Source organism: Salmo salar, chromosome 22 (assembly GCF_965601325.2).
Source record: "Salmo salar chromosome 22, fSalSal1, whole genome shotgun sequence".
Taxonomy (NCBI): domain Eukaryota; kingdom Metazoa; phylum Chordata; class Actinopteri; order Salmoniformes; family Salmonidae; genus Salmo; species Salmo salar.
In genome coordinates, this window is record NC_138312.1 from 34,393,812 (window position 1) to 34,417,081 (window position 23,270).

At 45.3% G+C, this 23,270-nt stretch overlaps 2 protein-coding genes across 4 annotated transcripts in view; both read left to right on the forward strand.

Annotated features, from left to right (window-relative positions):
- Positions 1 to 9: 9 nt before the first annotated feature.
- On the forward strand, positions 10 to 3,621 carry LOC106583159 (zinc finger CCCH domain-containing protein 10-like). Its single transcript, XM_082967515.1, is given in 4 exon segments — positions 10 to 391; positions 964 to 1,237; positions 1,239 to 2,232; positions 2,358 to 3,621. Coding segments are annotated over 3 exon segments (1,656 nt in total). The 5' UTR covers positions 10 to 391; positions 964 to 1,100; the 3' UTR covers positions 2,883 to 3,621.
- A 3,645-nt stretch (positions 3,622 to 7,266) lies between these two features.
- Positions 7,267 to 23,270, forward strand: part of LOC106583158 (extended synaptotagmin-1) — a 63,417-nt gene continuing 47,413 nt past the window's right edge. For 2 of the 3 annotated variants that reach the window (XM_082967517.1, XM_082967518.1), the window contains exons 1-18: positions 7,269 to 7,809; positions 9,143 to 9,184; positions 11,195 to 11,329; positions 11,569 to 11,642; positions 11,807 to 11,879; positions 12,266 to 12,355; positions 12,580 to 12,635; positions 12,883 to 13,003; positions 16,034 to 16,210; positions 16,536 to 16,618; positions 16,890 to 16,938; positions 17,089 to 17,178; positions 17,380 to 17,481; positions 21,719 to 21,790; positions 21,920 to 22,006; positions 22,191 to 22,340; positions 22,541 to 22,660; positions 22,738 to 22,914. In XM_082967517.1, coding sequence (XP_082823643.1) covers positions 7,459 to 7,809; positions 9,143 to 9,184; positions 11,195 to 11,329; positions 11,569 to 11,642; positions 11,807 to 11,879; positions 12,266 to 12,355; positions 12,580 to 12,635; positions 12,883 to 13,003; positions 16,034 to 16,210; positions 16,536 to 16,618; positions 16,890 to 16,938; positions 17,089 to 17,178; positions 17,380 to 17,481; positions 21,719 to 21,790; positions 21,920 to 22,006; positions 22,191 to 22,340; positions 22,541 to 22,660; positions 22,738 to 22,914 — 2,049 coding nt within the window. In that variant the 5' untranslated portion in view covers positions 7,269 to 7,458. Of the gene's footprint in view, positions 7,810 to 9,142; positions 9,185 to 11,194; positions 11,330 to 11,568; positions 11,643 to 11,806; positions 11,880 to 12,265; positions 12,356 to 12,579; positions 12,636 to 12,882; positions 13,004 to 16,033; positions 16,211 to 16,535; positions 16,619 to 16,889; positions 16,939 to 17,088; positions 17,179 to 17,379; positions 17,482 to 21,718; positions 21,791 to 21,919; positions 22,007 to 22,190; positions 22,341 to 22,540; positions 22,661 to 22,737; positions 22,915 to 23,270 lie in introns of all 3 variants that reach the window. The other variant, XM_082967519.1, reaches the window with a different exon arrangement.

Genomic DNA, 23,270 nt, shown 5'->3' on the forward strand with positions numbered 1-23,270 from the left:
AGTACGTCTGGTGTTGGTTTTGTCAAAGATTTTTACAACCATAATCTCATTGTTCTATTTGTTGTTCTCCAATACATCCAGTAAATTACACGAAAATCTGCAAGACGATTTGTGAGAACATTTTGGATCAATAGAGGTAGAAATTGTTCTAACCCCCCTTCTCTGGAGGTTGTGCTTTGAGTCTTTGGAGGACCAACCACGAGTGTTCAACAACACAGCAAGGACAATAGTCAGCAAAGAGAATGTGTTGAGAAAACTCAGAGGCATTATGTCACAAATTATACGTTAGCCGTCTCACATTCGTCACATAGAAATCCCACCAGCTGACATGGAAAGTAGATAATACACAGTTTCTTTTGCGTAAAATACTTCTCCTCAAGGCAGCATTTTGGTAAGTTATTGATGGCTAATCATAGGTAACGTTTGCTAGCTAGCTTGTTAGCAAACTAACGTTAGCTAGCTCTATAATCAGACACCTTCAACAGACTAGTGGAATCCCTGTAGTTTGCTTACACAATTGTACCATGATGTGACTTTGCAGCTTGTAACTAGATAACCACGGCGGGTTGTTATATTATTGTGGCTATCTAGCTAGCTAGCTGAATAGCCATAACTAGCTCTCATTCGGCTAGCTAACGTTATGTCGCTAAATAGCTAACATGTTGTTTAGCTAACCAGCTAACTAGCTAGGCTGTAGCGGCTAGCTAGGCTACTACCTCCCAAACAGCCAGAAACTGCTAGCTATAGACAAGACATGTTTAATGGACCTGTCCCGGCCTTTGGTCTGTATAATTAAACTTTCTACTCACTTCTGTATTTGTCCAATCAATGATTTCAGAACAAGCATTTGTTCTGGCTGATGCCATTGCCTATGTATACATTGATTTAGCTAACTAGCTTGATAACTGTCAGTAAGAATGTATTTAACTTGATAACACAATCAACTTGACATGTATATTTCAGATGCCTGGGTAGAGGATTGCATTGGTCCGAAGAGCGTTGGACTTACACTCATTATCAGGGAACAGAAAAGGCTGTCGGAATAAGTCACTCGCCCACACACATGAGTGCTGTGTTCCCCTTGCGCTGGGCTGAGCGCCATGCCTGACCGGGACAGCGCCTACCTCTCAGGCGGTTGCGGTGGGGTGGGTACTAGTGTGGGCGAGGAAGGGGTGCCGGGGTCTGGTTTAGGAGGGGGCACAGGAGAGTGCCGAGGGGGATCAGCGGGAGGTGGAGGCTAGTGGCTCTGGGGGCATGGGTGGAGTAGGGGCCCTGGGAAATGGGAACAACTGTGGGGGAGGTGGAGCTGGGGGCCCTGGGTCAGGACCGGCCCCGGATGGGGTCTGCAGGGACTTTCTGAGGAACGTGTGTAAGAGGGGCAAACGCTGCCGCTTCAAACACCCAGACTTCAATGAGGTGCCGGACCTCGGGGTGCAGAAGAATGAGTTTGTCTTCTGCCATGACCACCAGAACAAGGAGTGCGTCCGCTCCAACTGCCGCTTCGTCCACGGCTCCAAGGAGGATGAGGACTACTATAAGAAGTCAGGGGAGCTGCCCCTCAGGCTGAGGGGGAAAGTCGCTGCAGGACTGGGCCTGTCCCCCATGGACCTCCCACACAGCCGAGGGGAGGTCCCCATCTGCAGGGACTTCCTAAAGGGAGAGTGCCAGCGGGGCAACAAGTGCAAGTTCCGCCACGTCAAGAAGGACTATGAGTATGAGCAAGCCAGGGTGGGTGCCGGGGTCGTGATGGGCCCGGGGGCCAGTGGGATGGTGAACACAGGCGGGGGGGTAGGAGGGGTTGGGGTGGGTGCTTGTGGGGGCATGGCCGGACTGGTTGGGGGTGGAGGTAGCATGATGGGGATGGGCTGTCCCAGCCTGGGAGGCTGCAGAGATCCAGGTATCTCAGGGGTGGGGGGAGTAGGGGTAGGAGGGATGGGGGGTTGCCTCTCCATGGCCTCAGGACAGCGTCGTTTTGACAGGGGACCTTGCTCGGTGTACGACTCCCTGTTTGAGAGTGGTCTGTATGAGACAGGGCCTCTGGAGTCCCCTTTGGACCACACAATGCTGCAGCTGAAGAGACGCAGGCTGGAGGGGCTCCGGCTGGACGGGAACGGAGGGGGGCACTATGAGCTGGGGATGCAGGCGGCCCTCTCGCCTCGGCCCCTGGAGTACAGGTTTCTGGAGGAGGAGAACGCCCTGCTGAGGAGGAGAGTGGAGGAACTGAAGAAACAGGTCAGTGTAGGAGACAGGAAATGATCAACAACCCTCCACACATAATCAACAACCACACATAACAATACAATGAATCTATTAACCTTTTTAAGATCACTCCTCAAACCCCTTAATCTCTTCTTCAGGTGTCAAACCTCATGGCCACTAATGAGGTGCTGCTGGAACAGAATGCCCAGTTCCGGAGCCAGACCAAGGTGTCTGTAATGACCCTGTCCTCCACCCCAGCCCCCTCTGAGCAGACCTTGGCTCCCCCTGTGGGTGCGGTTAGCTCCTACAACCACAGCATCGCCCAGACCCATACCACCCTGAGCAGCGCCGGGCTGCAGCCTCGTACCGTCACCCTCACCCAGCAGGACCTAGTGGCCCCCACTGGTGCCCCTACAGTACCCCCATCCAACACCGCCCCACCCAGTGCTCCCCCGCCCCACCTCAACCCCGAGATCACCCCGCTCTCAGCCGCCCTGGCTCAGACCATCGCCCAGGGCATGGTGCCTCCCGTTTCCATGGCACCTGTGACTGTTTCTGTGGCACCGGTGGCTGTATCCATGGCGCAGCCTCTACCTTGCATCACTATAAGCCACGCCACCACCCCAATGGTGTCCTACCCTATTGCCAGCCAGAGCATGAGGATCACCACCATACCTCACTGATGCACTCTCTGGCAAACTCTGTACAACTCTCCCATGGAACTAGAGATGGGGATGGTATGCAGAATGCATCTCTCAAGTTTGAATTGACCCACAGCAGCTGACTGACTCGAGGGGCAAAGTTGTGGGGGAACCCTAATGCCCACACGCCATAGGCAAAGAAAAGGCTAACTTTGATAGGATGACTCCGCCACACACACCCTGCTCTGTGGCAGCGTTACAAAGTCAGGTGGTCCTCTGAGGTGACCTCCGACCTTGTTAAAGGTTGGTGTGCCAAAGGGACTTCTTCAAACACAGGCAGCAAAAATAACGACAAACTGAAAATGTCAGTCATGGCGATATTCATAGTTCTTTCACACATTTGACTGATGTCTTGATTACCAGGGGATTGTGACATTTCAGTTATCTTCTGTTATTTTTGTTAATGGATTTTTAATGTGTAATGTTGAAATTTTGCATTGCACACATTTAATGAGAATAACCACAAGAAAATGGATCTCCTGTTTTATTGCTAATTAATCAAGTTATCCATAGTAATGTTATTGTGTGAGGATAAGGTTATTGACTGATTGACACACCATCGGATTCATTTTTCAGTGCTTGATGCATTGGTATCTTTACCCTAGATTTAATGCTCAAGCCTAAACTCAGCTGAGAGCCTACAAACAAACGTAAGTCAATCATGAAGGGAATGGGTAAGCTTGGAAAAGAAACACCTTTAATAAACATGTTATGGATCATTTCCAAATGTACTTGTCAACATTTTATGCATTAAGATGAATGTGTGAACCAATGGCCTCGGGTAGATACGTAAAAGAAAATATACACCCCTGTTTTGCCCTTAGAACAGCCTCAATTCATCGTGGTATGGACTATATGGTGTCAAGCGTTCCACAGGAATGCTGGCCCATGTTGACTCCAATGCTTCCCACATTGTGTCAAGTTGGCTTTGGGTGGTAGACCATTCTTGATACACATGGGATTCTGTTGAGTGTGAAAAAACTCAGCAGTGTTGCAGTTCTTGATACAAACCGGTGTGCCTGGCACCTACTACACCCCGTTAGAAAGGCACTTAAATATTTTCTTTCCCATTCACCCTCTGAATGGCACACATACACAATCAATGTATCAAGGATTACAAATCCTTTATCCTGTCTCCTCCCCTTCATCTACACTGATTTAATAAGTGACATCAAGCAGGCGTTCTTAATATTTTGTACACTCAGTGTATATATCACTTGGGGGAAAATAGTATTTTGTAAACATCAAAGAAAATGCAACACTACACTTATGGCATTAACTATCTTGGTTAGGAACACCATACTAAACCATCTTTGGTAACACCCTTTGTAAACCAAACAAGATAGACTGGTGTCTACAATCCACCTTCAGGTAAGAAAATTGACGTGGCTATTGAAAACAATTGAAGAGCTCTTGATTCTGCATCAGTATTGGATACGTTGTCATTGACAGCCTATATTGCTCTCACAGACTTTATGGGAGATTGGAAAAGAATGCGCACTCTGCAAGTTTAAAATAAACAAGCGCATGGACTTTAGTGTGTGAACTTATTATCTGTCCCGTATTGCCAATTGGATGTGGGTCATTTTGCCATTTCAAAGGAGGGTGCATCTCAGAAATATAATAAATAGGTGTAACAGTACTCTTCTTGCGTTGTGTACAATCAATCATCGACACGAACTCCAACTTGTAACACCAGTCATGGAGCTTTATTCTGATAGGAACAGCACAAAATTGCACGTCATGCAATGCACGGCTCACCATCCAACTTTGCACTCACGCACGCTGGTTTGGTGCTTGTTCACTGGGCAATGTAGTTACCAAAATAATACAATTACAATATAATATCTTTAACAATGTACCTGATAGGAACAGCACAAAATTGCACGTCATGCAATGCACGGCTCACCATCCAACTCTGCACTCACGCACTGTACAAAATATACAACCCCCCCACCAGACACAGTAAGTAGCTAGCTGGTATTAGCTGGAATTCTCTACAACAAAATGGACAACATTCACCAAAAACCGCTGCATCTTATGTGTGATGTTCGAATAACATTTACAAACAAATTGATATAAATTGTACATTTAAATCATCACTTGGGAGTATAAAAATCCCTTTTGACGTACAGTGCTTTGCAACCAACAACTTACCGCTGGTTTGGTGCTTGTTCACTGGGACGATTCTAACTGAAACATCCTCCCTCGTAAGCAAGCTACTCAAACCAGCCAATAAGATGCCATGTTGAGTCGGTGAAGGCAAGACAAGACAAAAATTAAACCAAAACCCCATTGGCATAACAATAAAGTGGCAAGGGGAATCACCAATATAACCCTGTTACACTCCCCCCTACTGAATTCCACTTGCAAAGAAAAATAATACAAATACAAAACGGCACTGTGCAAACATACCAGGTACAGAGACACTCCACATATGTACAGAATAATCCAGAGAGAAAAAAATTCTAGATATATTTTTATACTACCTAATAGAGAAAACTAAAAGGTAAAGCTGTGTATATTGAGGATGCAGACCCTGCTTTAAAACAGTCACTAAATATTCCAGTCATTAGACTATTCTCCTTGAGAATTAGAGTGAAAGGTGGTTGAGCAATCCCTTTAGCCCTCATAGGTAAACATGCCTGTTACATGTTAAGTACACTCAGTGACTTTAAAACATCCAAGTAATAAAATAAACTACCATGAGAGACTTTATCATATCCATCACATTACCATCCTGCAACCTCTAATCATGGTCACAATGATGTAAAAACAAAGCAAATAAAACATGTCAATACCATTGACCCTCTATTCACACATTAACCTTCAAGAGCTAACTTTCTGCTGATTCATAATCTCTATCAGTCTCGACACTGGTTTAAATAGTCTTCCTGCCCTTGACCTAATACAACCCCGAGTACCTTCAACTGCATAAGGGGTAACAGTGTTGTGTACTGTTGCAATAGTGGGTCTGTCAACACAAGACAAAACTAAAACCAAAAACCCATTGGCTTAACAATAAAGTGGCAAGGGGAATCACCAATATAACCCTGTTACATAGGCCTAGGCCTATGTTTTTTGGGGGATCCTTGAGTTAATTTCCCCTCGCAGTTGTGCCTGTCAGTCTCCCAAACCAAAACAACATGACTGGGGGTGGATATTTTTTTTATAGACATTTGTACAGATTAAAACAATTCCTAATAATGCTTTTCTCAGCACTTCAGCACACTGCGACAGTTCACTTAATTATTTGCGCGACTCTTTAGATCAGCGATTCTAAACTAGTGGTTCACAACCCAAAGAGGTTTTGAATGGGTCGCTGGTGTTTGAGTAAAAAAAATGTAGGTATACAGTGCATTCGGAATGTATTCAGACCCCTTTACTTTTTCCATATGTTGTTACGTTACAGCCCTATTGTAAAATTGATCAAATAAAATGTTTTCCTCAATCTACACACAATACCCCACAATGACAAAGCGTAAACAGGTTTTTAGAAATGTTTGCTAATTTATTACAAATAAAACCAAATAAGTACATAAGTATTCTGACCTTTTGCTATGAAACTTGAAATTGAGCTCTGGTGCATCCTGTTTCCATTGATCATCCTTGAGATGTTTTATAACCTGTGGTAAATTCTATTGATTGGACATGATTTGGAAAGGCACGCACCTGTCTATATAAGGTCCCACGGATGACAGTGCATGTTAGAGCAAAAACCAAGCCATGAGGTCGAAGGAATTGTACATAGAGCTCCGAGACGCAAATCTGGGGAAAGGTACCAAAACTTTGAATGTCCCCAAGAACACAGAACGAATTGTTTGCCAACTGCACATCACTGCCAAACTCATAACCCACGTGCCAAACTCATTCCACGGAGGGCCGAGTGTCTGTGGGTTTTCGCTCTTGTACTTCATTATGGAATTAAGATCACTAATTAGTAAGGAACTCCCCACACGTAGGTATTTATTGAAAGCAGAGACCAAAACACAGAGGCACTACGCCCTCCATGGTATGAGTTTGACACCCCTGCCCTGCCCTAAACCTTAACCCTTTAACCTAACTCCTAACCTTACCCTAACCCTTAGCCTAGCTAACATTAGCGCTAGCCACCTAGCTAACGTTAGCAACAACACATTTAGTGAATTCAGAATATATTGCACGAATTGTTAAGCAATTTGTAAGATATCATACGAATTAAATTCGTAACATATCATTCGAAATGGATGATAGACACCCACATATTAATACATACCAACGAAATTAAATATAGCATACGTACAGAATAATACGACATGCTTTGAGACCAGGTTGCAAAAATGGCAGGCAGGCACGCGCATTCACGCGCATTCACGAATGAGTACACATAATTCGACTGCGGCTTTTCTCTTCATGGGCTGGGCGTATTTCTGTTCTGCTAACGGCATTGGCTAGATTCTAGAACAGTTGTGCATACAGCGTTGTACATTAGATAGTCTCTGTTGGAAAGGAAGTATTGAAGAATTTGCACTAGCTAGACTACTTTTTCTGTGAGAACCTAGATATAAAAAACACCAGGATGCAAAATCCGGACTCGGGACAGGGAGAATCCACCAAGAAAGCATCTGGGTCAGCCCATTCCGTTAATAATGCACCGAATAGCGGAGAAATGAAGCCACCGGGTTTTGACGCTGTATCGGTTCTTTGGACATTTGGCAAGTGCCTAGGTGCCTTGCTGCCCGTGTACCTGGCAGGATACTACCGGGTTAGCGCCAGTTTTTTGGTTTTCGGGCTTATGGTCTACACGGGATGGAGGCACTCGCGCGAGGCAAAAGAAGCTCGTCTGCGGTCCGCCATTCACCTCTATGACAACGAGCAACAATATACATCCATGAACATTTTCAAAAGTAAAAAGGATCTCCCTGCTTGGGTAAGAAAAATGTGTGAAAACGGTTTGTCACTCACTTGAATAAGTTAACGTGGTTCACCTAGATTCTATCCCGTTAGGCTATTATGGTCCTCACCAGCCAGTCTTCCAAAATCTTCACACTCAATGCCACAACAGGCTATGCACATGCATGGTTACAGAAAATAGCCTATCGCTGGACCAAAGAGATCCTCAAAAATTTCTCCCAAACCATAGTTTGATATTTATTTTATTTTACCGTTATTTTACCAGGTAAATTGACTGAGAACACATTTTCATTTACAGCAACGACCTGGGGAATAGTTACAGGGGAGAGGAGGGGGATGAATGAGCCAATTGTAAACTAGGGATGATGGTATGAGGGACAGTTTGGGAATTTAGCCAGGACACCGAGATTAACAGCCCTACTCTTATGATAAGTGCCATAGGATCTTTAGTGATCACAGAGAGTCAGGACACCCGTTTAACGTCCCATCCTAAAGACGGATGTAAATGATATAAAATATATAAATGATAACTGCGCTAATAGGAAATAAAATAATTTGGAACATGGGTAGAACAATATTATTATACAGTTACTACATCTACATGACAAAATCTCTGGCTCAAACTGCCCCTAATATTTGTGGGGCTGGTATACTGTATCCAAGCTACAGTAGCCTAGGCCATCATCCCCCATGCAGCTGAGCTGAGTGGATAATTCATCTTTCTTCCCAAAAGGTTCCAGTAAAGTAATGCTCTGAAGCTTGCAGACCATATTGATCCCTAAGTATAGATTTTAAAGGCCATTTTAGATGCATTGATTGAGGTGTGGTCTTTTGATGCGCTCTCTCTTTTTCTCTCTCACTCTCTCCCTGTGTATGATTCCGCAGCCTCCTCAGCTGCTTCTATATTAGGCCATTCTCGATATATCTTCTCTTGGGACTAAGGAGCGAGTGAGTCAGAGAGAATGTCTCTATTTCCGAATACAGATAAGGGGAAGAAAAGAGCTATCCCAACTACTGGTCACAACATAACCTTTGGCAGAGAGTCTCGTCTGCTATGGGTGAAGAATGGTGTTTGAATTGTTTACACCATAAGATAGTTTTGTTTAGTGACAAGATAAGGCATTGAGATGGTGGTGTACTTCTTTCTCACCTCCACTTCCTGCACTTTGGATGTTGACAGTTCCTTTTTCGCTGTAGCACAATTTACAACACACAAAATCAGACAAACACACTGGGAAAAGCTAGTCAGATCAGATTACACTTTATAGTGCATATGCAAATGACTAGACATCTGCTGAATTCCTAAATCTGTTCTATATGTGAATGATTTATATTCTAATTCCTTACAGGTCAACTTCCCAGATGTGGAGAAGGTGGAGTGGCTCAATAAGGTACTACTATATCACCCCCTACTGAACTTTCCATCTGGCATCCTCTCTGCTCACAGATGGCTGCCCTTTAGAGAGGATAAAGAGAAACCATATGTATAATTCTCCCATTAAACACACAGTAAACACACATGCCTGTCTCTGTAAGCCAGGTGCTGTGTTGATAGATGGTTGGTGGGGCATGGTAGCTGTCTGAGAGACTAGCGCTGCTGCTGTTACACTACCATGTTACAACATGGACACCCACTCCAGTAGCCTCGCCACTGTGTCTAGGCAGCCGCAGCAATCTATCCTCTCCTGCAGCAGAGAGCAGGCAGCAGGCCCAGAGCCTTTCCGTATTAGTGCTGGTTGACTCACAGGAAGGGGGAGGGGCCAGCCAAACCCATAAAATCCAATCAAATGGCAATATTTGTCCTCTCTTCCAGCCCTGCAAAACCAGGCTGTGTTGCTAAGAATAGACCTCCTCAGCCAAGACTGAAATGATTGTGTTCGCTACATTGGGAACACGAGGTCCGAGAGCCGCTATCTTTCGGACAAAGCAGAGATTTGAGTCGGGTTTGCTACAGGGACATCAGCAGACTCTACTGGCCTCTAGGCGCCAGAAACCCTTGCTGTTAGTGTTGTTGATGACTCATTCTTTAGATTTACGTACGCAGCCATCACCTTTGTGTTGAGATGTCTTGTGACATGCAATTGGAAAGGGAAAGGGGGATACCTAGTCAGTTGTATAACTGAAGGCCTTCAACTGAAATGTGTCTTCCGCATTTGACCCAACCCCTCTGAGTCAATTGAGACGTCTCAAGACACTTTTGTTCTCAAGACATGTCTTATTAAGACACATTTTGAAGACGTCTTGAGACACAGCCTGTCTCTCAAGACACTGAATTATGTCTTGAGACATTTTATGTGTGTCTTCAAGACATGTCTCAAGACAGTAATGTAAAATAGTTCTACGACTTGAGACATTTTATTTTGGAATGTTGAACATTTCAAACTCATTTCAAAATGTTGAGCAAACTTCAGTGCGTTGAAGAAAACTGGTAAATCTGAAAAAAACGAGATCCGGCTGGGAAAAATAGTTTAACAGTTCTCCAACTCTGAATTCCAAGTCAGAAACTCTGGCATCTTTCTAGAGATCTGACTTTGACGCTGACGTCATGGTTTGACCTCTTTTACCCCCCCCCCCCCCCCCCCTAATTTGTCAGGGGTGTGTGTACTGGTGGCGAAGTCAGGTCTTCAACGCACTGAAGTTTGCTCAACATTTTGAAATGAGTTTGAAATGTTCAACATTCCAAAATAAAATGTCTCAAGACATAATTCAGTGTCTTGAGAGACAGGCTGTGTCTCAAGACGTCTTCAAAATGCGTCAGGTGGGTGGATTATCTTGGCAAAGGAGAAATACTTACTAACAGGGATGTAAACAAATTTGTGCACAACATTTTGGAGAAAAAAGCTTTTTGTGCATATGGAACATTTCTGGGCTCTTTTATTTCAGCTCATGAAACATGGAACCAACACTTTAGATGTTGCGTTTCTGTTTTTGTTCAGTGTATATACTCACTGTCCACCAGGGAAGGAGTCTTGTGCTGCTTTTAGACAAAAATGAAACCCCCCCTAGAATCTTACAGAGATCGAATGGGTTTCTATAGGAACCATATTATAAAAACAGTGGAGGCGGAACAAAAACATCTACAGCTATGGGTGGCCCAGAATCCTGAATATGTGTATCTATGCCTGTGCCATCATGGAAAAGACAGATGTCTGCATTGCAGGCTGAAACATGCATGTTGCCCTAGTTCTTATACACAGATTGTGTACGAGTATCCCTTTGAGATAGTTGGTCTTGCTCTTAAAATGTTAACTCCTAAGTAGCAGGTGGTAGAACAAGTCTATCTGTGTTTCCCTCAGAATGTTGTAATAACCTGATTTAGTATTGCTGAAAAGCAATTGCTTGGTGTGCATTACACAAACTATGACCATCATCCCTGCTCCTCTCCCTGTCCCCCACCTCAGATTCTGCAGCAGGTGTGGCCGTTTGTGGGTCAGTATCTGGAAAAGTTGCTGGTGGAGACCATCGCTCCCTCCATCCGTTCCTCCAGCACTCACCTCCAGACCCTCACCTTCACCAAGGTGGACTTTGGGGACAAGGTAACTTGTAAGATATCATTTCACCATAAAACACACTGCTTACAGGTCTCATCATATGGATACACAGTGACACTGTTTAAACACTGCACAAGATTTAATTTCACTCTCACTGAAGTGAACATGACACTTCAGACATATTGGTCAATGACCTTTTATAATTTTAAAATTGTAATTTGACAACGAGTGTTATATTTGGTGCACATTATGTTCTGTATATAACTGCTGTGTGTGTGTTGTAGGCCATGAAGGTGGTGGGTGTGAAAGCACACACAGAGAATGAGAGGGGACAAGTCCTGCTGGACGTGTACATCAGGTGACCTTCAACCCTTCCATGTTTGACTTTCCTCCAGGCCTCAAAAGCACCATTCACTCTCTCTTCCAAAATGAGACATAATGGCTATTGAAGATCATATCCGTTATACAAGGACCCATTATTGATTGCAATGTGTTACAGTATCCTTCTCTTTTACCATGCAGCTATGTTGGAAACGTTGAGATTAATGTGGAGGTGAAGAGGTATTTCTGCAAAGCAGGAGTCAAAGGAATACAGGTATGTTTTATCTTCTGTAGTCTCTGATACGGCTGTGGGATATTATCGAAAATAGGGAGAGAAAGAATTAGTTGACAAAAAAAAGAGAATAAGGAGAGGCATGAAGGGATGTTGTTCCCACTTTACAGTAAGGTACCCGTAAGACTGTAATTAACACTTTACAGTAAGGTACCCGTAAGACTGTAATTAACACTTTACAGTAAGGTACCCGTAAGACTGTAATTAACAGGGTTTTAGTCATTTACAAATGCCATCTCTTTTTGTTTTTATATATAAACAAATAATTCAGTCTATAAAGTATAAACCCTTTATAAACCCATTATAAACCTTTTATCATTGTTGCCATTCGTTTTATATTTATGTATCCATATTCCTGCCTCTTTCAGCTGCATGGGATGATGAGGGTGATTCTAGAGCCTCTAATTGGAGATGTCCCCATCGTGGGCGCGGTCACCATGTTCTTCATCCGCAGGCCGGTGGGTACCTGGGACCATCCCTCTCTTTCCTCCACACCTACCATAAGTCTGTCTATCTCTCCCTTCCTATCCCCTTTCCCCCCCAACACCACTATCGTCCACTCCCGGTTATTTGTTCATGCCTCCATTTGTTTACGTACTTCCCTTTCTCTTTGTATTGAATGTCCTGAACCCCAACATTTGCTCCTCTGTTTTTCCCTCATCCCCTCACCCCTGTCCTGCAGAAACTGGACATCAACTGGACTGGATTGACCAACTTACTGGACATCCCTGGTCTGAAGTGAGTGAGGTTGACTCTCTCTGTTGTTAGTGTTCTGTAATTGGAGTCACTATGTAATGTGATGATAATTCACTTCATATAACACTGTAACACAAAACTATACTCCACTACACCACATGATACCATCAACACTGTGCTATGATGTGATATGCAGCCTGACCAGGCTGTATAATGCTGTACTACTGTATGTGTACTTCCGTATTTACTGTATATATGAAGTCGTGTGCTCCCTCTCTGTGTTTCTCAGCATCATGTCTGACACTATGATAATGGACGCCATCGCCTCCTTCCTGGTTCTGCCCAACCGCCTGACTGTTCCCCTGGTAGCAGACCTGCACGTTGCCCAGCTTCGCTCTCCTCTGCCCAGGGTGAGACCACACACTCCACAAACACTCTACAGAAACAAAAAGGAAGAAAAATACTTTAAGCATATGTTTTAATAGTGTAAAATGAACAGTTTTACAGAAAGACTAATGTATAAGGACACAGGGCGAGACCCAGATGCAGACACGGGAGGCAGATGGTTCGAGTCTCTGATATTTATTAGTATCCATGGGGCAGGCAAGAGAATGGTCGTGGACAGGCAAAAGATCATAACAAGGTCAGAGTCCAGGAGGTACAGAGTGGCAGGCAGGCTCGAGGTCAGGCAGGCGGGTTCAAAGTCAAGGCAGGCTTGGGTCAAAACTGTGAGGACTAGCAAAAAACAGAGAAAAGGACAAAGCAGGCGCACGGAGTAACACTCTGGTTGACTTGACAAAACAAGACGAACTGGCACAGACAGACAGAAAACACAGGTATAAATACCCAGGGGATAATGGTGAAGATGTGTGACACCTGGAGGGGGTGGAGACAAGCACAAGGACAGGTAAACAGATCAGGGTGTGACATAATGTGAAGGCCAAATTACGAAGGAGGAACTTCTTGATGCAATTAAAGCCTTAAACTCCAGGGCTGGATGGCATACCAGTTGAGGTATATCAGACCTTTTTTGATGTACTCAGAGGTCCGTTATTAGCATGTTTTAACCACTCCTATAAAAATGTTTGATCATCAGATGCTCAGCAAGAAGGTCTGATTTCACTATTATTGAAACAGGACCCAGGTGGAAAATATAAAGATCCAGTCCACTTAAGAAACTGGAGTCCTCTTACACTTCAGTGTTGTGATGCAAAAATTCTAGCAAAATGCAAAGCGCATTGAATAAAAAAGGTATTTTTCGGATGTTATTCATCCTAATCAGACAGGTTTTTTACATGGACGATACATTGGAGATAATATAAGACAAGTACTGGAAACAATAGAACCCTATGAAAAATGTGGGAAACCGGGCCTGGTTATTCATAGCTGATTTTTAAAAGGCATTTAATAAAGTACGACTAGAATGTATATACACTGCTCAAAAAAATAAAGGGAACACTAAAATAACACATCCTAGATCTGAATGAATGAAATAATCTTATTAAATACTTTTTTCTTTACATAGTTGAATGTGCTGACAACAAAATCACACACAAATAATCAATGGAAATCCAATTTATCAACCCATGGAGGTCTGGATTTGGAGTCACACTCAAAATTAAAGTGGAAAACCACACTACAGGCTGATCCAACTTTGATGTAATGTCCTTAAAACAAGTCAAAATGAGGCTCAGTAGTGTTTGTGGCCTCCACGTGCCTGTATGACCTCCCTACAACGCCTGGGCATGCTCCTGATGAGGTGGCGGATGGTCTCCTGAGGGATCTCCTCCCAGACCTGGACTAAAGCATCCGCCAACTCCTGAACAGTCTGTGGTGCAACGTGGCGTTGGTGGATGGAGCGAGACATGATGTCCCAGATGTGCTCAATTGGATTCAGGTCTGGGGAACAGGCGGGCCAGTCCATAGCATCAATGCCTTCCTCTTGCAGGAACTGCTGACACACTCCAGCCACATGAGGTCCAGCATTGTCTTGCATTAGGAGGAACCCAGGGCCAACCGCACCAGCATATGGTCTCACAAGGGGTCTGATGATCTCATCTCGGTACCTAATGGCAGTCAGGCTACCTCTGGCGAGCACATGGAGGGCTGTGCGGCCCCCCAAAGAAATGCCACCCCACACCATGACTGACCCACCGCCAAACCGGTCATGCTGGAGGATGTTGCAGGCAGCAGAACGTTCTCCACGGCGTCTCCAGACTCTGTCACGTCTGTCACATGTGCTCAGTGTGAACCTGCTTTCATCTGTGAAGAGCACAGGGCGCCAGTGGCGAATTTGCCAATCTTGGTGTTCTCTGGCAAATGCCAAACGTCCTGCACGGTGTTGGGCTGTAAGCACAACCCCCACCTGTGGACGTCGGGCCCTCATACCACCCTCATGGAGTATGTTTCTGACCGTTTGAGCAGACACATGCACATTTGTGGCCTGCTGGAGGTCATTTTGCAGGGCTCTGGCAGTGCTCCTCCTGCTCCTCCTTGCACAAAGGCGGAGGTAGCGGTCCTGCTGCTGGGTTGTTGCCCTCCTACGGCCTCCTCCACGTCTCCTGATGTACTGGCCTGTCTCCTGGTAGCGCCTCCATGCTCTGGACACTACGCTGACAGACACAGCAAACCTTCTTGCCACAGCTCGCATTGATGTGCCATCCTGGATGAGCTGCACTACCTGAGCCACTTGTGTGGGTTGTAGACTCCGTCTCATGCTACCACTAGAGTGAAAGCACCGCCAGCATTCAAAAGTGACCAAAACATCAGCCAGGAAGCATAGGAACTGAGAAGTGGTCTGTGGTCCCCACCTGCAGAACCACTCCTTTATTGGGGGTGTCTTGCTAATTGCCTATCATTTCCACCTGTTGTCTATTCCATTTGCACAACAGCATGTGAAATTTATTGTCAATCAGTGTTGCTTCCTAAGTGGACAGTTTGATTTCACAGAAGTGTGATTGACTTGGAGTTACATTGTGTTGTTTAAGTGTTCCCTTTATTTTTTTGAGCAGTGTATATATTTTAAACACACTCCACAAAAACTCTCCACAAACACACTCCTTAAACACACACATTTACTCAGACCACAGACTCTATGTATCTTATCTGAGCGTACTGCCAACCTCCTTGATAAATGAACTCTGACCCAGAGTTATACAGACATTACACATAATAGAGCTTATACCAGTATGAATCCTCTCACTGTCTTCCTCTCCCTCCCTCCCTCCCCATGAAATACTCCATTGTTCCCTCTCTCTCTGTCCCCTCTCTCTCTGTGTCTCCCCCCTCTCTCTCTGTGTCCCCTCTCTCTCTGTCTCCCTCCTCTCTCTCTGTGTCCCCTCTCTCTCTCTGTCTCCCCCCTCTCTCTCTGTGTCCCCTCTCTCTCTCTCTGTGTCCCTCTCTCTCTCTCTGTGTCCCCTCTCTCTCTCTGTGTCTCTCAGGGTGTGGTGCGTATCCACCTCTTGGAGGCTGATGACCTGCCAGCTAAGGACAACTACATGAAGGGGGTGATAGCAGGGCTGTCTGACCCATACGCCCTGTGTAGGGTGGGGCCTCAGACTTTCACCTCCCACGTTGTGGACAACACTGTCTGTCCCAAGTGGGGAGAGATGTATGAGGTGAGGGGGCCTGGAGCCGGAGGATTGTAAAATCACTCATTCCTCTTTCATTGACTGTCATTGCCACATATTAGTGTTGCATTTACTGTTGGAAAATAGCATGTCTTGATTTCCATACCTTTATTTAGGAAGATAATGCATTACTTGGTAGAGAATGCATTAGTCCAGTAACGGAGTGGGGATTCCCCTAGTGTGTGTGTGTGTCTATTAAGGGAAATCCACTGCCAACTGAGTAATCATATACAGTACACAGCCACATTGTCTCCTCATTCATGTCCTGTGTTTGGTTCTCATGGTGTTGTGTATGTCCATGTGTGTGTGTCAGGTCATAGTCCATGAAGTACCAGGTCAGGAGCTGGAGGTGGAGGTTTATGATAAAGACCCAGACAAGGATGACTTTCTGGGGAGGTAGCTACATCTCTCTGCCTGCCTGCCTGCCAATGGGTTTCTGTGTGCTGCACTGCCACTTTTTTACTGACTCCCCTGACCTTTCACCTCTCATAGTCCTGCCACTGAGTCAAAGGAGAAGGATATAAAGTCTACTAGTGTTTTAAATGTAGTGTTATCCTTTTGTCCTTAAATACTACTGGTTCTCCTTTCCTTGTTTTTCTCCATCTTGATTTCTCTGTTTTTATTTCTTTCTCTATTTGTCTCTCTCCCTCTTTCCATTTTCCTCCAGAACCAAGATAGATTTGGGTATCGTGAAGAAGTCCAAAGTGGTTGATGAAGTGAGTTATTTGTATTATTGAATGTCTGATAAAGTTAGACATTTAACAAGATCAATTTAACAAGATGACTCACAACCGTTTAGAAGTAATGTCTATGCTTCCCCCATTACGTTATCATCACAATCTGTATATTTATGCTTTGTTTCTCAGTGGTTCACCCTGAAAGAAACCAAGTCAGGACGTGTCCATTTCAGACTGGAGTGGTTGGTCTTGCTGCCCAACACGGAGCGACTGGAACAGGTCTGCATCCGTATCCTCCCTATCATAATATTCCTCCCTCAGTCAATGTGAAAGGAATATGATGCTCAGGCTGTCTTGTATGTTTAAACATTGTGGTGACTTTGTACACTGGCAGTGAGCCCGTAGTGAAGGAATGTGCAGAATGAACATTGCTTAGAGCTGAGTGCCTCTCCCCTTCTCTCCTCTCCACTCCTCCCCCAGGTTCTTCAGAGGAACGAGAGCATGACGGTGTCCAGTAAGACTTCTGACCCCCCCTCGGCAGCCATCTTGGCAGTGTATCTGGACAAGGCTGAAGCCCTTCCTGTGAGTCACCACACCTCATCAACCTCTTCCCCCTCCTCTCTCAGCCCAAAGTTGCTTCCTGTCTGTGGCTTTGCTAGGGTACAGCTGTAACTGTCGTTAAGGTTCTTGTTACACAGAGGTGTTCCCTACCATCTGCCCTTGTTCACTTCCCATCACTGAGCTGAGATAATTGGATAGGTGTAAGGAATATCTCCACCTAGCTTTCAGGTAGGCTAGGTGGAGTATCTGCCATGTTGCTTTCACATATCCAGTCCTATTCGATCTGTTAAGGGGAGTGAATGGCAGGTGAGGGGAGAGAACAACAGCCATAGTGGTGGTGTGTTCAGCTTTAGACTTCCTGAAACTGTTTGCACACAGCTCTGTTGTTTCCTCTGTGCTTCAGGACGGCTTTGATTTCTGTACTGTTTTTCGGTGGTTGCCATGCAACATCTATGGCAGTGGTTACCAATCCTATCTCTATAGCGCTACAGAGTGTGCAGGCTTTTGTTACAAACCAAATGAAATCAAATCAAACTTTATTTGCCACATGCGCCGAATACTACAAGTGTAGACTTTACCGTGAAATGCTTAGTTACAAGACATTAACCAACAGTGCAGTTCAAGAAGAAGAAATTGTTTACCAAGTAGGCTAAAATAAAAGTAGTAATAAAAAGTAGCACAATAAGAATAACAATATCGAGGCTATATACAGGGGGCACTGGTACCGAGTCAGTGTGCAGGAGTACAGACTAGTTGAGGTAATCTGTACATGTAGGTGGGGGCAAAGTGACTATACATAGGTAACAAACAAACAGCGAGTAGCAGCAGTGTACAGGGGGGGTGTCAATGTAAATAGTCCGGTGGCAATTTTATGAATTGTTCAGCAGTCTTATGGCTTGGGGTAGAAGCTGTTGAGGAGCCTTTTGGTCCTAGACTTGGCCGTCCGGTACCGCTTTCCGTGCGGTAGCAGTGAAAACAGTCTATAACAATTGTATGGGCTTTCTTCTGACACCGCCTATTATATAGGTCCTGGATGGCAGGAAGCTTGGCCCCAGTGAGGTACTGGGCTGTTCGCACTACCCTCTGTAGCGCCTTACGGTCAGATTCCGAGCAGTTGCCATACCAGGTGGTGATGCATCCGGTCAGGATGCTCTCGATGGTGCAGCTGTAGAACCTTTTGAGGATCTGGGGGCCCATGACAAATCTTTTCAGTCTCCTGAGGGGGAAAAGGTGTTGTCGTGCCCTCTTCACGACTGTCTTGGTATGTTTGAACCATGATAGTTCGTTGGTGATGTGGACACCAAGGAACTTGAAACTCTCGACCCGCTCCACTACAGCCCCGTCGATGTTAATGGGGGCCTGTTCGGCCCGCCTTTCCTTGTAGTCCACGATCAGCTCCTTTGTCTTGCTCACATTGAGGGAGAGAGAGGTTGTTGTCCTGGCACCACACTGCCAGTTCTCTGACCTCCTCCCTATAGGCCGTCTCATCGTTGTCGGTGATCAGGCCTACCACTGTTGTGTCGTCAGCAAACTTAATGATGGTGTTGGAGTCGTGTTTGGCCACGCAGTCGTGGGTGGACAGGGAATACAGTAGGGGACTAAGTACACACCCCTGAGGGGCCCCAGTGTTAAGGATCAGCATGGCAGATGTGTTGCTGCCTACTCTTACCATCTGGGGTCGGCTCGTCAGGAAGTCCAGGATCCAGTTGCAGAGGGAGGTGTTTAGTCCCAGAGTCCTTAGCTTAGTGATGAGCTTCGTGGGAAGTGATGAGCATTGATGAGCAGTGTGGAGTGCAATAGAGATTGCGTCATCTGTGGATCTGTTGGGGCGGTATGCGAATTGGAGTGGGTCTAGGGTGTCCGGGAGGATGCTGTTGATGTGAGCTATGACCAGCCTTTCAAAGCACTTCATGGCTACCGACGTGAGTGCCACGTAATAATTTAGGCAGGTTACCTTCGCTTCCTTGGGCACAGGGACTATGGTGGTCTGCTTGAAACATGTAGGTATTACAGGCTCGGTCAGGGAGAGGTTGAAAATGTCAGTGAAGACACTTGACAGTTGGTCCGTGCATGCTTTGAGTACACGTCCTGGTAATCCATCTGGCCCAGCGGCTTCGTGAATGTTGACCTGTTTAAAGGTTTTGTTCACATCGGCTACTGAGAGCGTTATCACACAGTCATCCAGAACAGCTGGTGCTCTCGTGCATGCTCTAGTGTTGTTTTCCTCGAAGCGAGCATAAAAGGCATTTAGCTCGTCTGGTAGGCTCGCGTCACTGGGCAGCTCGCGTCTGGGTTTCCCTTTGTAGTCCTTAATAGTTTTCAAGACCTGCCACATCCGACGAGCGTCAGTGCCGGTGTAGGATTCAATCTTAATCCTGTATTGACGCTTTTCTTGTTTGATGGTTCGTCTGAGGGCATAGATTTCTTATAAGTGTCCGGATTAGTCTCCAGCTCCTTGAAAGCGGCAGCTCTAGCCTTTAGCTCGATGTGGATGTTGCCTGTAATCCATGGCTTCTGGTTGGGATATGTAAGTACAGTCACTGTGGGGACGACGTCATTGATGCACTTATTGATGAAGCCGATGACTGAGGTGGTATTCTCCTCAATGCCATTGGATGAATCCCGGAACATATTCCAGTCTGTGCTAGCAAAACAGTCCTGTAGTGTAGTATCCGCGGGAGTCGTTGTCAATGGGAGTCGTTGTCCCAAAGGCAGGAAGGCAGTTTAGGTCCAAAATAAGCCCATAGAAACACATTGGGCTAATTTTGGACAGATTTTGGCAAGAGTAAAACCTCTCGCTTCGCCTCTTCCCCTCTGATCCTTCTCTGTCCGAGCCAGAAAAAACAGGCACAATGGATTATGGTCATTGTAGTTAATTACCAGTTTTCTGAGTTGAACTAGGTTGAATATCTGATCGCATAAATATTTCTCGACTTTCGCCTCTCCGAATTTCGTGTTATCCAATTGGTAGTTACAGTCTTGTCTCATCGCTGCAATTCCCGTATGGACTCGGGAGAGGTGAAGGTCGAGAGCCGCACCTCCTCCAAAACACAACACAGCCAAGCCGCACTGTTTCTTGACACAATGCCTGCTTAACCTGGAAGCCAGCCGCACCAATGTGTCGGAGGAAACACCGTACACCTGTCGACTGTGTCAGCGTGCATTGTGCCCGGCCCACCACAGGAGTCGCTAGTACGTGATGGGACAAGAACATACCAACCGGCCAAACCCTCCCCTAACCCGGACAATGCTGGGACAATTGTGCGCCGCCCCATGGGTCTCCCGGTCTCGGCTGGCTGCAACAGAGCCTGGACACGAACCAGGATTTCTAATGGCACAGCTAGCACTGCGATGCAGTGCCTTAGACCACTGCGCCACTCGGGAGGCCTCGTTCACATAGTGTTGATCAGACTGTTGATTGTGGCCTGTGGAATGTTGTCCCACTCCTCTTTAATGGCTTTGCGAAGTTGCTGGATATTGGCGGGAACTGGAACACGCTGTCATACACGTCGATCCAGAGCATCCCAAACATGCTCAATGGATGACATGTCTGGTGAGTATGAAGGCCATGGAAGATCTGGGACACTTTCAGCTTCCAGGAATTGTGTACAGATCCTTGCGACATGGGGCCGTGCATTATCATGCTGAAACACGAGGTGATGGCAGCGGATGAATGGCACGACAATGGGCCTCAGGATCTCATCACGGTATCTCTGTGCATTCAAATTGCCATCGATAAAATGGAATTATGTTCTTTGTCTATAGCTTATGCCTGCCCATACCATTCTCTGGCAACAGCTCTGGTGGACATTCCTGCAGTCAGCATGTCAATTGCCCGCACCCTCAAAACTTGAAACATCAGCTTCTTGATATGCCACATCTGTCAGGTGGATGGATAATCTTGGCAAAGGAGAAATGCTTACTAACAGGGGTGTAAACAAATTTATGCACAACATTTTAGAGAAATAATGTTTTAGTGCATATGGAACATTTCTGGGATCTTTTATTTCAGCTCATAAAACATGGGACCAACACTTTACATGTTGTGTTTATATAAGGGAATTCAAGTAATTGAACCGACATAGGTCAATACATTTTTTTAATAACTGGGAAAAAAATGAAATGTTGGTTAATCGCTCAGCACTAATCGGTTGTGTTAGTGCTGGGCCGGAACAAAACCCCCCATCGTAGTGTTGTTAATGTTGGTTGTTTGTGTTTGCCTTATATTTCAATATGTGTTTCTATGTTTGTGTTTTAGATGAAGAAGGGCAATAAAGAACCTAGTCCCATGGTGCAGTTGTCTGTGCAGGACATCACTCGAGAGAGCAGGGTAAGACTACCAGAGCAGTGACTTACTTGACTTATTCCATTCAGCTCCTATAGTGGAGAAAAGGACCAAACAGTGCTACCAAACTCCCTCCTATTTCACTCTCTCAATTTTCCTTCACACTGCTTTTAGACCTGTTGGACAACCATCAACCCAAAGTGGGAGGATGCCTTCACCTTCTTTATCCCAGATCCACACAAGCAGTCAATAGACATTCAGGTATTGTGATATTCTAACTCCATTGGATAACATGTTTTGCACCCATTTGTCATCATGTTCATTTAATGAATGCTGTATTTATGTCTGTTTTTTCCTCATAGCATTCTTTTCAATGACCACACTCTCTTTTCTCTGTGTGTATTCTTCACTCAACATTCTCACTATCCTCCCATGTCTGTCTCAGGTGAAGGACAATGACCGGATACAGACTCTAGGTAGCCTGTCCATCCCTCTGTCCCGCCTGCTGTCCAGCCCCAACCTGTCTCTGGACCAGTGGTTCCAGCTAGACAAAGCTGGCCCTGCCAGCCGCATCTACATTAACACTGTACTCAGGGTAAGGACTGGTACCTCCTCTCAATCCCAACCTACAGGTTGATTCACATCTAAAAACAAATTGCTCAGTTTGGCCTGTGTAATGTATTATTATTTCTTTATTTTTCTTTCTTTCTTTCCTTTCTTTCCTTTCTTTCTTTCTTTCTTTCTTTCTTTCTTTCCTTTCTTTCTTCTCTTTCTTTCTTTCTTTCTTTCTTTCAGGTGTTATGGTTGGATGAGGATAACATCCCCACTTCCTCTACAGAAGCAGCCAACCTAGCAGCAGGTCTCTCAAAGATACGCCCCCAACACACCTCCCCTGACCCCAGCTTTGCTACAGAGGTAAATAATGCCCTGTTTATGAGATAGCAATGTTGAAGAATGTGAGTCTGATGAAGTAAAGTGTTTTGTTGTTTTAGGGGGTGCTGAGAATCCACCTTCTAGAGGGCCAAAATCTGGTCCCCAAGGACAACATGATGGGGGGCATGGTGAAGGGCAAGAGTGACCCCTATGTCAAGATCAACATTGGGGGTGAGACCTTTGAAAGCCGGGTCATCAATAGGAACCTCAACCCCACCTGGAACGAGATGTATGAGGTAGGATATTACATAGTGGCCATGATTTTATTTGGACGACCCAATAAGTCAAATCTTGTGAAATATAATCTTAATTTCAAATCAGATATTTTCAACAAAACAAATAAAGCCATTGTTCAAAACGGACACTCATGCCACTGTAGGGTAATAATGAGTTCAAGGTCTCTGCACTTCAGTAAACAGTAGAACCATAGAACAAGTGCTCAACAACCAGGACAGCAGGCTAAAACTGTGGACTTGCCTATTATTTTGAGGAAAATATTAGGTGACCTAAAAATGTCAGTGCTTCCCTGTGTGTTTCCAGTTTTAGTATGTGGAATACTGCCCTTACTGAAGCTGTTGTTGTGTTGTCTCCC